Below are 15803 nucleotides of genomic sequence, written 5' to 3' on the forward strand. Positions count from 1 at the left end.
ATATACTGTATGGAAGATGTATACGCAGTCACAGAGACAAATGACATATTAGGGATATCAGATCAGTGTTCTCTTTAGGGTACATTCACATGACGCGGACAAGAATAGGCATTTTCTATATAGCACCGGTTTTGTGGTCCAGGGCCGGTGCTATATAGAAAATGCCTATTCTTGTCCGCGATTGCAGACTAGAATAGGACGTGGGGCAGCGGAACGGAACTACAGATGCGGGCAGCACGCGGTGTGCTGACTGCATCTTTTGCGGCCCCATTGAAATTAATGGGTCCACTCCAGTTCCCCAAAATTGTGGAATGGATGCAGACTCATTCATACGTTCATGTCAATGAGCCCTTACAAATACACGGGTCATACAGTACATATAAAAATCAAGGCGCCCACAGCAGTAATATTTAAAGGGGTAAATGATATGAAAAACATGGCTGCTTTCTTATAGAAACAGCCCTGACTATTATACTGACTATTATGTGTAATCTGTGGATAAGTGAGAGGCGCTGTTTTTCGAATAAAGCAAAGGATTGTTTCTAATCCTGTACCACCCTTTAAAGAGGAGCTGATCTCTTGTGATCGTTGTAAAAAGAATACTACTTAACAGCAATAGCAATAGAGGGAGGTAATATGGATAAGGTTCTTTAAAGGGGTTATCCCATGATTAATGTAAAAAATTAAAATCAGACATGATATAATACATGACAATCTCTTTCTAACAAAGCTAGAACCAGCCCTGTACATCACATGGATCCAGAGATCTCCCCATTCATTGATCTGCTAGATTTATATCAAACTGGCAGCTCAGAGGAGTGTCTTTTCTGCTGCAGCTCAGGAGGCGTGTCCATGCTCTCCCTATCACAGCTCAGGAGGCGTGTCCATGCTCTCCCTATCACAGCTCAGGAGGCGTGTCCATGCTCTCCCTATCACAGCTCAGGAGGCGTGTCCATGCTCTCCCTATCACAGCTCAGGAGGCGTGTCCATGCTCTCCCTATCACAGCTCAGGAGGCGTGTCCATGCTCTCCCTATCACAGCTCAGGAGGCGTGTCCATGCTCTCCCTATCACAGCTCAGGAGGCGTGTCCATGCTCTCCCTATCACAGCTCAGGAGGCGTGTCCATGCTCTCCCTATCACAGCTCAGGAGGCGTGTCCATGCTCTCCCTATCACAGCTCAGGAGGCGTGTCCATGCTCTCCCTATCACAGCTCAGGAGGCGTGTCCATGCTCTCCCTATCACAGCTCAGGAGGCGTGTCCATGCTCTCCCTATCACAGCTCAGGAGGCGTGTCCATGCTCTCCCTATCACAGCTCAGGAGGCGTGTCCATGCTCTCCCTATCACAGCTCAGGAGGCGTGTCCATGCTCTCCCTATCACAGCTCAGGAGGCGTGTCCATGCTCTCCCTATCACAGCTCAGGAGGCGTGTCCATGCTCTCCCTATCACAGCTCAGGAGGCGTGTCCATGCTCTCCCTATCACAGCTCAGGAGGCGTGTCCATGCTCTCCCTATCACAGCTCAGGAGGCGTGTCCATGCTCTCCCTATCACAGCTCAGGAGGCGTGTCCATGCTCTCCCTATCACAGCTCAGGAGGCGTGTCCATGCTCTCCCTATCACAGCTCAGGAGGCGTGTCCATGCTCTCCCTATCACAGCTCAGGAGGCGTGTCCATGCTCTCCCTATCACAGCTCAGGAGGCGTGTCCATGCTCTCCCTATCACAGCTCAGGAGGCGTGTCCATGCTCTCCCTATCACAGCTCAGGAGGCGTGTCCATGCTCTCCCTATCACAGCTCAGGAGGCGTGTCCATGCTCTCCCTATCACAGCTCAGGAGGCGTGTCCATGCTCTCCCTATCACAGCTCAGGAGGCGTGTCCATGCTCTCCCTATCACAGCTCAGGAGGCGTGTCCATGCTCTCCCTATCACAGCTCAGGAGGCGTGTCCATGCTCTCCCTATCACAGCTCAGGAGGCGTGTCCATGCTCTCCCTATCACAGCTCAGGAGGCGTGTCCATGCTCTCCCTATCACAGCTCAGGAGGCGTGTCCATGCTCTCCCTATCACAGCTCAGGAGGCGTGTCCATGCTCTCCCTATCACAGCTCAGGAGGCGTGTCCATGCTCTTCCTATCACAGCTCAGGAGGCGTGTCCATGCTCTTCCTATCACAGCTCAGGAGGCGTGTCCATGCTCTCTCTATCACAGCTCAGGAGGCAGTTGAAGGATAAAACTGAGCATGTGCGGCCTTCTCAGTGAGCAGGACAAAGAAATAAGAAAAAGAACAAACAGCAGGTGGCGCTATACTGATACATTTTATTAAATGACTCAGTGGCTATGCTAAATTTTTAATTACATGCAATTACAAAAGTATTCAGATCCAGGGGCTGGTTTGAAAACTGTAGAATATTTTTCATGGGACAACCCCTTTAAAGAGGACCGGTCACCTCTCCTGACACGTCTGTTTTAGTAACTGCATGCATTCCCCATGTAATAACAATTCTGGAGGGTCTATTCTTATTATTTATGTTGTGCCATTCCTTTATTATTCCTCCTAGAAGTTATGACTTAATTACTATCAGTTGGCAATGAAGGTCCAGAGGTGTTACCAGTTGGTGGTGTGTCCACTGGCAGCACTGATTGAATGATGCCATTTATTATCAGTCATGTCTCAAGGCCTTTTAAAAAATTGAACATTGACTTATAGGATAGCTACCTTACATGCATTAGAGGCAGAACTTCCCTGAGTTCCAGAGGAGCGTGGCTCGGCCTATCAGAATCCTCATGTCATTTATGGAGCTCTCCATTAGGAGATATTGTATTCCCCAAATACGGATCTGGATCTTCAATGTAAAATGCTAGTAGTTCATTCATAACTTCTAGCAGTAATAATAAAGGAATGGCACATCATAGACTCATAAGAATCGATTTTCCAAAATTGCTATTACATGGGGAATGCAAGTAGTTACTAAAACAGACCTGTCAGGAGAGGGGGATATGAATCTTATCCATATTATGTCCCTTCATTGCTATTGCCATCAAGCAGTATCTGGTAAATATAGAGTTTCCATCCCTTTCACAGTGATCACAATATATGAATAAATGAATTTAAACAGGAAGCCCATTGTAATTCCTTAAGTTACCAGCAGGGGGTGCACTCATGGTTAATATTAGGAGTATTTACTGGAAATCATTCCATCCAATACAAAAAGTCTTGTAATGTATCTAACATAAGTTCACTTATAGCTGTAACTGCAATGATAAGTCGTGTGGATAGTAGAATGACATCTATACAATTATTATTATTACTTAATTTCATTTTAATATAATTTCTTAATATAATTTTTATAATTTTATTTTATACAGCATTTTTTGTATATGTGGAGTCATTCTCAATACTATATGTTATAACTGTCCTAAACTATCTTGTCCAGTGCAGTCCTGCTTGGTCATGACCCGTGAGCATAGATTGGACCATTAAGCCCAACATGCCTTAATCAATGCACCCTGTATCCTAATTGTAATGTTAAAGGGTCACTCTGCCTTTCACTGCTACAAAAATGTGAAAAGATGATGAATAACCACCAGATCCTCTTGTCCTAGGATGGGGCAGGTATGGAAATGCATGAACCAGCACCAGGAGGTGCCACCTCTCCTCACCCCCCTGGTGATACTGCTGGAGGTGGTTCTAGCTGGTGTATACCCCTATAGCAAATCCTGTTTATGGATCCTGTCATCTCCACGACCATACACACTGATCCTACATGTCTAATACACAATCTCTCCGGTGTCTAGGTCTGTACAATCTCCGTGTCCTGGGCCTGGTCTACTTCTTGTACCTCTTCCTCTTCTCTGGCCTTGAGTACACCATCAGCTTCCTGACCCACCAGCGCTTCCAGTTCAACAGGTAATCCGTGTTCTGGAACCTGGATTTATTGAAGTCCTTCTTGGGAATCCCAAGGTCATAAATGGTATATAAATCTTCAGGGGTGTGCACAGATAGCAAAACTTGGTGGGGGGACCCTGCCCCACCAAGTCAGCCAGTACATGTGTGTCAAGTGCTCCCAGATGACCCGGAACGCAAAGCACAATGCTTAAAATTATTGGCAAATTGAATTTATTTTTTTATTAAGCAGAAGAAATGTTAAGAAAACAAAAAAAAATGACATTATAAAAATTCCCTCTCATTGTATTCTCATCCTGAACACCATATTTCTCAATGTATCTACATCAGACAACTGGCAAAAATACATTGATAAATCTCCCCCCTACAGCTCTCTGACTGCAGCTTCCCCCAGTGTATTATACAACTACCTGAAGACACCACTAGGGGGAGCTCAGTGCATAGGAATGTGAACAGTTACCATTGACCACAATGGAAGCTGTACAAATCTCTTTGCATTGAGTTCCCTCTAGTGGCAGCTAGATCAAAATGCAGTGTTTTCATGTCAGGAACAGAAGGAGCTCAGTGCAGGGCCCACCTCCCCTACGGGCCACATAGCAGTTGCATGCCTGCATGGAAAGTATTAGGTATTACATTGATGAAACAGGCAGCTCGGAATGAACGTGGTTTCCCGCTAGCAAATGGTCCAAGTGCACAAAAATGTGACTCCTACTACTTCGTCTTAGGATACAATTTATGGATTCTTCTTGGAAAAGATTTCCTAAATTTTTTAAGAAGTTCAAACATTTGCAAATTGTACCATTTACAATGCAGAACCCATGGGAATTTGCAGCAAACAGTGAAATGTTGTGCTAGTCTGGTCTCTGCAGAGCATAACCCTGATTTGGCAGCAGCATTAAATGTATGTAACTGATACACTGATTTTCCTTACCATTAAGGATCTCTTCGTGCACCATGTATACATATATATTGATGAAATCACCTGTGATCTCAATGTAAACGGTACACTCCCGCAACTTACAAAATGACACAACAAAGAAAAGGAGTGCATGACACACCGATATGAGAAAATGCAAATCTATATATATATATTGATGAGCAGACACTAATGGATCCAGAATGCATTATCAGTGCCTGTGCCGGGGGTTCCTAGGAATGAGTCTTCCGGCTGCCTTACATTACAGTGATTATTGAGTAAAGCTAAGAGCCTGATGAAATATACAGAGAAAAACACGGGTTGTATCACTTAGGGCTCATGCACATGACGGTATGTATTTTGCGGTCCACAAAAAATACGGATGACGTCCGTGTGCATTTCATATTTTGCGGAACAGAACAGCTGGCCCCTAATGGAACAGTCCTATCCTTGTCCGTAATGCGGAGTAACTTCCATTTTTTTTTTGCGAATCCATTGAAATGAATAGTTCCGCATACGGTCCGCAAAAAAACCTGAACAGATACGGAAAGAAAATACATTCGAGTGCATGAGCCCCTCCTGTGAGCGCTGCTAGTGCTTCGTGAAGTGGGTTCAATTCACATTAGGCAAGTGAAACAAAGTTAAGGGACTGCGCTGCTCTACTGGAATCCACAGACAGAGAGGATAAGTCGGATGCCAGATCCTTCCTCCAGTTCTCCTTCCTTATGCCGCCAAACATTGCTCCTATGTCCCAGTGTGTCCCAGTTTTCCATGTCCGATCTACCTGTAATATCAGGGATCAAATAGTGAAGTACTGTAGGCATTTTAGGCTAAAAGATTAATTTATTCTACTCACAACAGTCGATTAAAACAAGGCATATTAGATATAAAATTCTGGTTTACCAGAGTCCGCCAAACCTACGTTTCCTCCCTTTTTTTTTCAGAGGCATACGGTATATCCCCCCTGAAGAAGGAGGGATGAAACGTAGGTCGGGGCGGACTCTGGGAAACCGGACTAGAATAAATTCATCTTTTAGCCTAAAGTGCCTACAGTGCTTCACTATTTTGCTCCCTGATTCCTGAAATTACAGGTCAATCGGATGTGGAAAAAACTGTGGAGCGGCACCTCACTAGGACATAGTAGCAATGTTTGGCGGCATAAGGAAAAATTGGAGGAAGGATCTGGCATCCGACTTATCCTCTCTGTTTGTGGATTCCAGGAGAGCAGCGCAGTCACTTAACTTAGTTTTAAGAGCCTGATGACCCTGACATAACGAGCTGCACTCTTATTAGTCCATTTTCACATTTGCTGTGGAGTAGCGGGCCATAGACATAAGGCAGCACATTTACTGGTGGAGTAGCGGGCCATAGACATAAGGTAGCACATTTGCTGGTGGAGTAGCGGGCCATAGACATAAGGCAGCACGTTTGCTGGTGGAGTAGCGGGCCATAGACATAAGGTAGCACATTTGCTGGTGGAGTAGCGGGCCATAGACATAAGGCAGCACATTTGGTAGTGGAGTAGCGGGCCATAGACATAAGGCAGCACATTTGCTGGTGGAGTAGCGGGCCATAGACATAAGGCAGCACGTTTGCTGGTGGAGTAGCGGGCCATAGACATAAGGTAGCACATTTGCTGGTGGAGTAGCGGGCCATAGACATAAGGTAGCACATTTGCTGGTGGAGTAGCGGGCCATAGACATAAGGTAGCACATTTGCTGGTGGAGTAGCGGGCCATAGACATAAGGTAGCACATTTGCTGGTGGAGTAGCGGGCCATAGACATAAGGTAGCACATTTGCTGGTGGAGTAGCGGGCCATAGACATAAGGCAGCACATTTGCTGGTGGAGTAGCGGGCCATAGACATAAGGTAGCACATTTGCTGGTGGAGTAGTGGGCCATAGACATAAGGCAGCACATTTGCTGGTGGAGTAGCGGGCCATAGACATAAGGCAGCACATTTGCTGGTGGAGTAGCGGGGCATAGACATAAGGTAGCACATTTGCTGGTGGAGTAGCGGGCCATAGACATAAGGTAGCACATTTGCTGGTGGAGTAGCGGGCCATAGACATAAGGTAGCACATTTGCTGGTGGAGTAGCGGGCCATAGACATAAGGTAGCACATTTGCTGGTGGAGTAGAGGACTATAGACATAAGATAGCTGACGAATATCCTGGCATTTGGTAGAGCTTTCCATGAGGGGATGGGATAACGGTTTTATTGCTGGTTTATAGAAAAAAATAAAACTTTATGGCAATTTCACTTAAAAATCAGTGATGGCATCTGTAGAGTACGGTCTGGTTGAGGTGGCGGTCTTCTCTGCCTGTGTTGTATCCCAACTGCACCCACATAGCTGAAATTCACACTTCAGTTTTTTGGCACATACAGAGAAACTCTCTCCTTTCTCTGTCTGAAGCTCATACATTGAAATTGAATGTGTCTGGAAAAAATTAACTGACGCACCCGGACGCTATGTGGACGTTCACGTGTCCCTGTTTTGAGGACGTCAGCGGAACGGCTGTATGTATCCGACATTCACTAATCCAGTGCAGTGCACATTACAGTGCAAAGAGGTCGCCTCATCAGGACGGTCCCTTCTCATACGTAATATTAGGGCATAGCAACATCATAGAGGGGGGTCCTTAGTTCAGGACTTCCTTCTATTGGAGGAGAGAAGCACTAAAAGGGTATAAGGCTATAGAAGACTAGGTGGGCCATATATGCTGGCATACTGGTGTTGGGTCACTGCATGGCACTGTTATATGGAAACTGTATGGTAGTGGGGGGCGTTTATTGGATCTGGCATGGCAATATTATTGGTGTCTGTTTTATAGGAATGGTATTGGTGACATGATTTGAAAAATATATTTCTATTTTATTTATTTATATGGCACCAATATGTAGCACAGCGGTGTTCATGCTTTGTCATCACACACGGCCCCTGAAGGAATTGGGGTTCACAATCGAAATTCTTAATGAACCATTATGGTATTGGATATTATTTGGGCAGGGTGTGGCATTGCTGTATTATATGGGACATTGTATGGCGGTATTATATGGACACTGTATGGCAGCATTATATGGGACATTGTATGGGGGTATGATATGGTCACTGTATGGAAGTATTATATGGGACATTGTATGGTGGTATTATATGGGCACTGTGTGGCAGTATTATATGGTACATTGTATGGTGGTATTATATGGGCAGTGTATGTCAGTATTATATAGTAACATACTATATAAGGCCGAAAAAAAGACATTTGTCCATCCAGTTCGGCCTGTTATCCTGCAAATTGATCCAGAGGAAGGCAAAAAAAAAAAACTCTGCGGTAGAAGCCAATTTTCCTCACTTCCGACTTCCCGACTCCAATCAGGCAATCAGAATAACTCCCTGGATCAACGACCCCTCTCTAGTAGCTATAGCCTGTAATATTATTACGCTCCAGAAATACATCCAGGCCCCTCTTGAATTCCTTTATTGTACTCACCATCACCACCTCCTCAGGCAGAGAGCTCCATAGTCTCACTGCTCTTACCGTAAAGAATCCTCTTCTATGTTTGTGTACAAACCTTCTTTCCTCCAGACGCAGAGGATGTCCCCTCGTCACAGTTACAGTCCTGGGGACAAATAGATGATGGGAGAGATCTCTGTACTGACCCCTGATATATTAATACATAGTAATTAGATCTCCCCTCAGTCTTTTTTCGAAAGTGAATAACCCTAATTTTGATAATCTTTCAGGGTACTGTAGTTGCCCCATTCCACTTATTACTTTAGTTGCCCTCCTCTGAACCCTCTCCAGCTCTGCTATGTCTGCCTTGTTTACAGGAGCCCAGAACTGTACACAGTACTCCATGTGTGGTCTGACCAGTGATTTATAAAGTGGTAGGAATATGTTCTCATCACGGGCATATATGCCCCTTTTGATGCAACCCATTATCTTATTGGCCTTGGCAGCAGCTGCCTGACACTGGTTTTTACTGCTTAGTTTGCTGTTTATTAAAATTCCTAGATCCTTTTCCATGTCAGTGTTACCCAGTGTTTTACCATTTAGTATGTACGGGTGACTTGCATTATTCCTTCCCATGTGCATAACTTTACATTTGTCAGTGTTAAAGCTCATCTGCCACTTATCTGCCCAAGCCTCCAATCTATCCAGATCCCTCTGTAGTAGTATACTGTCCTCTTCAGTGTTAATTACTATACACAGTTTAGTGTCATCTGAAAAAATTGGTACATTGAATGGTGGTATTATATGGGCACTGTTGAACTTGTGCTATTTTCTGTGTTTCTTATACCAATAAAAGGGGATGGTATTATACTCCGGGGTCTTCATCCTTCCCTGACATTTTAGGTGTTTTAGGCCATTGTTTAAATCAATGCAAAGTTGTCCATAGCAGGCATGTCCCAACAACGCCACAAAAGCCGTCACCACTTGGGACTGGAGGACTTGGTGCTTGTTTGCCCCCATTTCCATTTTCCTTGGGTGTAGGACCCGTAGAGGAATCTTCATCGGTTTTACCACCTAATAAAACAAGGGGTACAACCTGAGCTAGGCCTCCATTCTCCAGAGGCTCTTGAGTATCCACTTGCAGATGGTCTCCCTGTAATTTTGACCTCTTTCAGTCATGATTACATAGTGATCAGATAGGGGGTGAAGCCTGGTTACACCGGGGGCACCTCTCCCTGCGGCAGACGAGCTGTAATATTCCTGGAATGTCACCCCCGAGCGCCCGCCTGGATTTGGATGAATTTGCTTCTCTGATTTGTGCCTGATTAGCAGAAACTGCTCTGCCGTCAGCTTAGTCCTGAAATTCCATTTAAAATGAATGAGGTGGGATTAAATGGCACAAAATGTGCCGAGGACGCAGTGCCGTCCGCACGGGATCATTGGATGTCCACCATTAACCCTTCCATGTCCACTGCCCTTGTATGAAAGATTCTCAGTGAAGGAGTTTTTATTTTTTTTTAGTTTTTATTAATTGCATTCCTGTTTATTATGCAGAAACGAATATTACATGGCTATGTAGATAATTTCTGTAACTGGGCATGTAGACAGGGTGAGGAGAACCTGGATCAGCATATGTGATGCCAGCATGGTGCTTAGAACCTACACTGATTTACTCATAATTTCCGGACAGCTTGGAATAATTTACAAGTTTTTCTATACTAATTGAATACAATATATATGTACATGTGGGTTTTCCTAACTTTGGGCTCAAGTTGCACCGTCCATGAGGTCAGATAGGAATTTTGCCACAGGCGGCACCATTCCCTGACTGCAAGGGGGCAGAAGTTAGGGAGATATCGTCAGTTCCTCCTTGTACTTTCCCCAGGATGGTGGGAGCACAATTTGAGTCAGGCTAGAAACACCCCCCAGAAGTACTGTATATCTCCTATGCCATATGAAGGCACCATATGGTGGCATAGAACAGAGCCAAAGGCACTCTAGGTGCGTCCATACGGGCTGCAACTTCTTACAGTTACAGTAGGAAAAGCAGCTCTTGAGCACAAATTGCTGCTCTAACAAAAAAACAGGCTGTGCAGCAGGCATGTGGCCACTGTGGCGGGCAGAAGTAGGAGTTGCACCAGGGCCTTGATGTCTGATAGAGCCCAGTGCTGAACATCTAGGCAGCTCTGACCTTCAGGAGTCTGGGAAAGCTGGGTGACAACCTCGGTGGGAGCTATCCTGAAAACAATCCTGGAGGCCCCAACCATGATACAAACATGTGGCTTTGGGAGGAGATTTTGGGGAAACATCTGGATGTGATCAGATGGAGGGTAAACACTGCGCTGACACTACGGATCGCACTGTAAATGTTCCCGGCTGTGAAGTCAGCCCCATAACCTGCACTGTTTGATTTCTCTGGCAGCATGCAGCAGGGGAAGATGTTTTTCTTCATCGGAATTACCATGGCCGTGATCCAGGGCGGATACGCTCGGAGAATCAAACCGGGAAATGAAGTGAAAGCCGTCAAACAGGTAACCATGCAGTAACGTCATGCTGTGAGGATGAGGATGCCAGGATACTCCAGGTACCCTAGGGGCCACCAACACCCTGTAGTTGAGTAGAACCTTATTCCAAATGGTCCTGGAATACTCCGCAATGTTTATTCCAAAGTTTAAGGTTTTTTAAAAGATCAACCTATGCATCCATAAATCTTCTCCTCCTGTCTCCCCTACTTTCTGCATCTCAGCACAGGAGATCAAAGAAGTGCAACCAGCCTTAAGGCCCCTTTACAGTCCCAGATATTCTAAATTCCCTACTGGGGTTATCTCTACAACAAGTGGTTGAGGAGCCAACCCGGAGGGAGGCCATTTTGGATTTGGTATTCACAAATGGGGATTCGGTATATGATGTCATTGTAGGCGAAACCTTGGGATCTAGTGATCACCAGTCAGTGTGGTTTAATATAAGAACTGTGAAAGAGTCCCACCACACAAAAGTTTTTGATTTTAGAAAAACAGACTTTTCAAAAATGAAATTAGTCATAAATGAGTCCTTATCAGACTGGAACGGATTACATGGAGTCCAGGAGAAATGGGACTACTTAAAAGGTGCATTATTAAAGGCAACAGAAAATTGCATTAGACTTGTCAGTAAAAGCAAAAAAAGGAGGAGACCACTGTGGTACTCAGCAGAAGTGGCCCAAATCATTAAAAATAAAAAGCTAGCATTTTGTAATTATAAAAAAACCCAGAGCAATGAAGATAAGGAAATCTACAAGATTAGGCAGAGAGAGGCCAAGCAAGTTATAAGAACTTCTAAAGCGCAGGCAGAAGAAAAACTAGCTCAGTCTATGAAAAAAGGGGATAAGACATTCTTCAGATATATAAATGAAAAAAGGAAATTAAAACAAGGAATAACTAAATTAAAAACAAAGGACAGAAGGTATGTAGAAGAGAATAAAGGGCTAGCCGACTGCCTTAATGAATACTTCTGTTCAGTTTTTACAAAAGAAAAAGGAGAAGGACCTCCACTAGAAAGAATGACTATTAAATCGTTTGATGCATGTGTCTTTACAGAGGAAGATGTTCTAAGTTTGCTGTCTAAGGTGAAGACAAATAAGTCACAGGGGCCTGATGAGATACACCCAAAATTATTAAAAGAGCTTAGTGGTGAGCTGGCAAAACCGTTAACAGATTTATTTAACCAATCATTAGTAACAGGAGTCGTCCCGGAAGATTGGAAATTGGCAAATGTCGTGCCCATTCACAAGAAAGGTAGTAGGGAGGAATCGAGCAACTATAGACCAGTGAGTCTGACATCAATAGTAGGCAAATTAATGGAAACCCTATTAAAGGATAGGATTGTGGAACATCTAAAATCCCATGGATTGCAAGATAAAAAACAACATGGGTTTACTTCAGGGAGATCATGTCAAACAAATCTTATAGATTTTTTTGACTGGGTGAATAAAATAATAGACGGTGGAGGTGCAGTAGACATCGCATATCTAGATTTTAGTAAGGCTTTTGACACTGTCCCACATAGAAGACTTATCAATAAACTGCAGTCATTGAGCATGGACTCCCATATTGTTGAGTGGATTAGGCAGTGGCTGAGTGACAGACAACAGAGGGTTGTAGTCAATGGAGAACATTCAAAACAAGGTCATGTTACCAGTGGGGTTCCACAGGGATCTGTACTGGGACCAATTTTGTTTAATATCTTCATAAGTGATATTGCAAAAGGCCTCGCTGGTAAGGTTTGTCTTTTTGCTGATGACACAAAGATATGTAACAGGGTTGATGTTCCTGGAGGGAAACGCCAAATGGAAAAGGATTTAGGAAAACTAGAAGAATGGTCAGAACTCTGGAAACTGAAATTTAATGTGGATAAGTGCAAGATAATGCACCTGGGGCGTAAAAACCCAAGGGCAGAATATAGAATATTTGACACAGTCCTGACCTCAGTATCTGAGGAAAGGGATTTAGGAGTAATTATTTCAGAAGACTTAAAGGTAGGCAGACAATGTAATAGAGCAGCACGAAATGCCAGCAGAATGCTTGGATGTATAGGGAGAGGTATAAGCAGTAGAAAGAGTGAAGTGCTTATGCCGCTGTACAGAACACTGGTGAGACCTCACTTGGAGTATTGTGCGCAGTACTGGAGGCCATATCTCCAGAAGGATATAGATACTCTAGAGAGAGTTCAGAGAAGAGCTACTAAACTAGTACATGGATTGCAGGATAAAACTTACCAGGAAAGGTTAAAGGACCTTAATATGTATAGCTTGGAAGAAAGAAGAGACAGAGGGGATATGATAGAAACTTTTAAATACATAAAGGGAATCAACTCGGTAAAGGAGGAGAGCATATTTAAAAGAAGAAAAACTACCACAAGAGGACACAGTTTTAAATTAGAGGGGCAAAGGTTTAAAAGTAATATAAGGAAGTATTACTTTACTGAGAGAGTAGTGGATGCATGGAATAGCCTTCCTGCAGAAGTGGTAGCTGCAAATACAGTGAAGGGGTTTAAGCATGCATGGGATAGGCATAAGCCTATCCTTCATATAAGATAGGGCCGGGGGCTATCCATAGTATTCAGTATATTGGGCAGACTAGATGGGCCAAATGGTTCTTATCTGCCGACACATTCTATGTTTCTATGTTTCTAGGAGCCAACACAGTAGGCAGTTATCGGGAACAAAAAGCCAGTTTCTGACAATTTCTCGCTCATCAGAGGAGGTGAGAGCTGCATCTACATACAGCAATCATCTCCTCTCTATGGGGACGAGCAATCACTAGAGTGATCTCACCACTCCATACAGAATCATTCGGGATCTGCTGCCCAGAAATTATGATTTAGATGTCCGCATCACAGATGTTTTCACCCGATACACAAGCCTTTGCCTGTTCGTTGGGGGATCGGCACCTTTGCACAGGGCAATTTTCAGGAAAAAGCATTCCTAGGAATGCTCTTTCCTAATAATTGCCATGATTGTTGACCCTTGTAAAAGGCTCTTTAGTGTCATGAGGGGGACCTGTTGGCCTGGTTGCAACTGCATCTGCTGTGACCCCTATAGGTACGCCACTGTATGAATTCATATGGAGTACAAAAGTAAAAGTATGCTCTGTCAGAAGCCTGGTTACAGAGATAAACTAAAAGCCAAACAAGTGGAATGTTTATATCAAAAGGTATCATTTATTATAAAATATAAATAATGGAGAGCAACAGGATGTAATACAGTACACGGAGAAGCACAGGGTAAGTAAATTCAAAGGAACCACCGTAGAACTGCGCAAGATAAAGCACAGTTCGTGCGCAATGTAAAGCACAAATAGGTACGACCAAAAAGCAAAAGCTAAGACTCTGGGAAACCAGATGAATATCACATATATGGTCTCCCCAATAGGGGTATGGTACACAAGTACCACAGGCCAGGTATAGTAACCCCAGAGTCGTAGCTAGCATACACGGTATGATGTAGATATCACAATCAGCCAAAAACAATAATATGATAAATATAAAGTCACTTAGGCTGAAATCAAACCATAACTAACGTGCGCCTAAGTACAAGGGACCCAGCGTGGATACATACAGGGGTACCCCGCACGTAGCATGGAACCGCGCTAAGTACTGGACGTACCTGAAGACATGGTGGCAAGATGAATGACCGGCCCTGGGCGCGAGACCTCGACGCGCGTTTCACCCCAACGGCTTCGTCAGAGCAGGAGCCGTTGAGGTGAAACGCGCGTCGAGGTCTCGCGCCCAGGGCCGGTCATTCATCTTGCCACCATGTCTTCAGGTACGTCCAGTACTTAGCGCGGTTCCATGCTACGTGCGGGGTACCCCTGTATGTATCCACGCTGGGTCCCTTGTACTTAGGCGCACGTTAGTTATGGTTTGATTTCAGCCTAAGTGACTTTATATTTATCATATTATTGTTTTTGGCTGATTGTGATATCTACATCATACCGTGTATGCTAGCTACGACTCTGGGGTTACTATACCTGGCCTGTGGTACTTGTGTACCATACCCCTATTGGGGAGACCATATATGTGATATTCATCTGGTTTCCCAGAGTCTTAGCTTTTGCTTTTTGGTCGTACCTATTTGTGCTTTACATTGCGCACGAACTGTGCTTTATCTTGCGCAGTTCTACGGTGGTTCCTTTGAATTTACTTACCCTGTGCTTCTCCGTGTACTGTATTACATCCTGTTGCTCTCCATTATTTATATTTTATAATAAATGATACCTTTTGATATAAACATTCCACTTGTTTGGCTTTTAGTTTACTCTGGATGTGGTACAAGTGGTCATTATAGCTGTCTAAGTTGACAGAGCTGCCTTTTTGTAGGTTAATGGTTACAGAGATAGTCTACACTAAAAGAAATGTTTCTACGGGAAAATATGTTCTGTAATAAGGTGCTGAAGAAAGGCACTATACAGCGGGATATTATAGGGAGTCTATGCGGTATCCTTGTCAGTTTAGCGAGTGTTACCACATGAACATGGGTGCACTGCTGACCCCACCCTCTGAAGCTCGCTGGCTGCCGCCTAAGTTGAGATGCTTATCTCGCCTCATGGCAGAAACGGTCCTCCAAAGGGGATCCTGTGGGCCCCCTGGCTTAGGATCCTGGTCACTCGCTGAGACCCCATAGTTACACGACTGAACATGGCGATCTGGTGATGTCAACTACCAGCCTTGACCCAATTCTAGTTAATACTTAGTGTGATGGATTTCCTAATGAATTATAGAAGACCCCAGTTTTACCAGAATTGCCCTCGAAGTTTCTTTGGTGCCTATAAAACGTCTCCTATTTTACATCTGGAGACATGAGGGTGTTTTATTAACCTTATGATCTTTTATTCTAATGGTTATGTTCTCTATATGTTAATATCCCTCCTCATATACACTGGTCTCCTGCTCTGCAGGCCATTGTTCTTCTCATTCCAGCATTCCTGCTGATAGGATTTGCAGGCGGCCTGACCACGCTGGGCTGTGGACTTCTCCTCTATTCTTTTGGTAAGTTCTGACATGG

General features: G+C 44.3%; 1 protein-coding gene across 6 annotated transcripts in view; it reads left to right on the plus strand.

Moving 5' to 3' along the window:
• MFSD10 (major facilitator superfamily domain containing 10) overlaps positions 1-15803 on the plus strand; it is a 61231-nt gene that overhangs the window by 26883 nt on the left and 18545 nt on the right. For all 6 annotated transcript variants that reach the window (XM_040419183.1, XM_040419185.1, XM_040419186.1 and 3 more), the window contains 3 exons: positions 3784-3895; positions 10686-10794; positions 15697-15787. In XM_040419183.1, the coding sequence (XP_040275117.1) occupies positions 3784-3895; positions 10686-10794; positions 15697-15787 (312 nt within the window). The remainder of the gene's footprint in view (positions 1-3783; positions 3896-10685; positions 10795-15696; positions 15788-15803) is intronic.

This window comes from Bufo bufo, chromosome 2, assembly GCF_905171765.1.
Source record: "Bufo bufo chromosome 2, aBufBuf1.1, whole genome shotgun sequence".
NCBI lineage: Eukaryota > Metazoa > Chordata > Amphibia > Anura > Bufonidae > Bufo > Bufo bufo.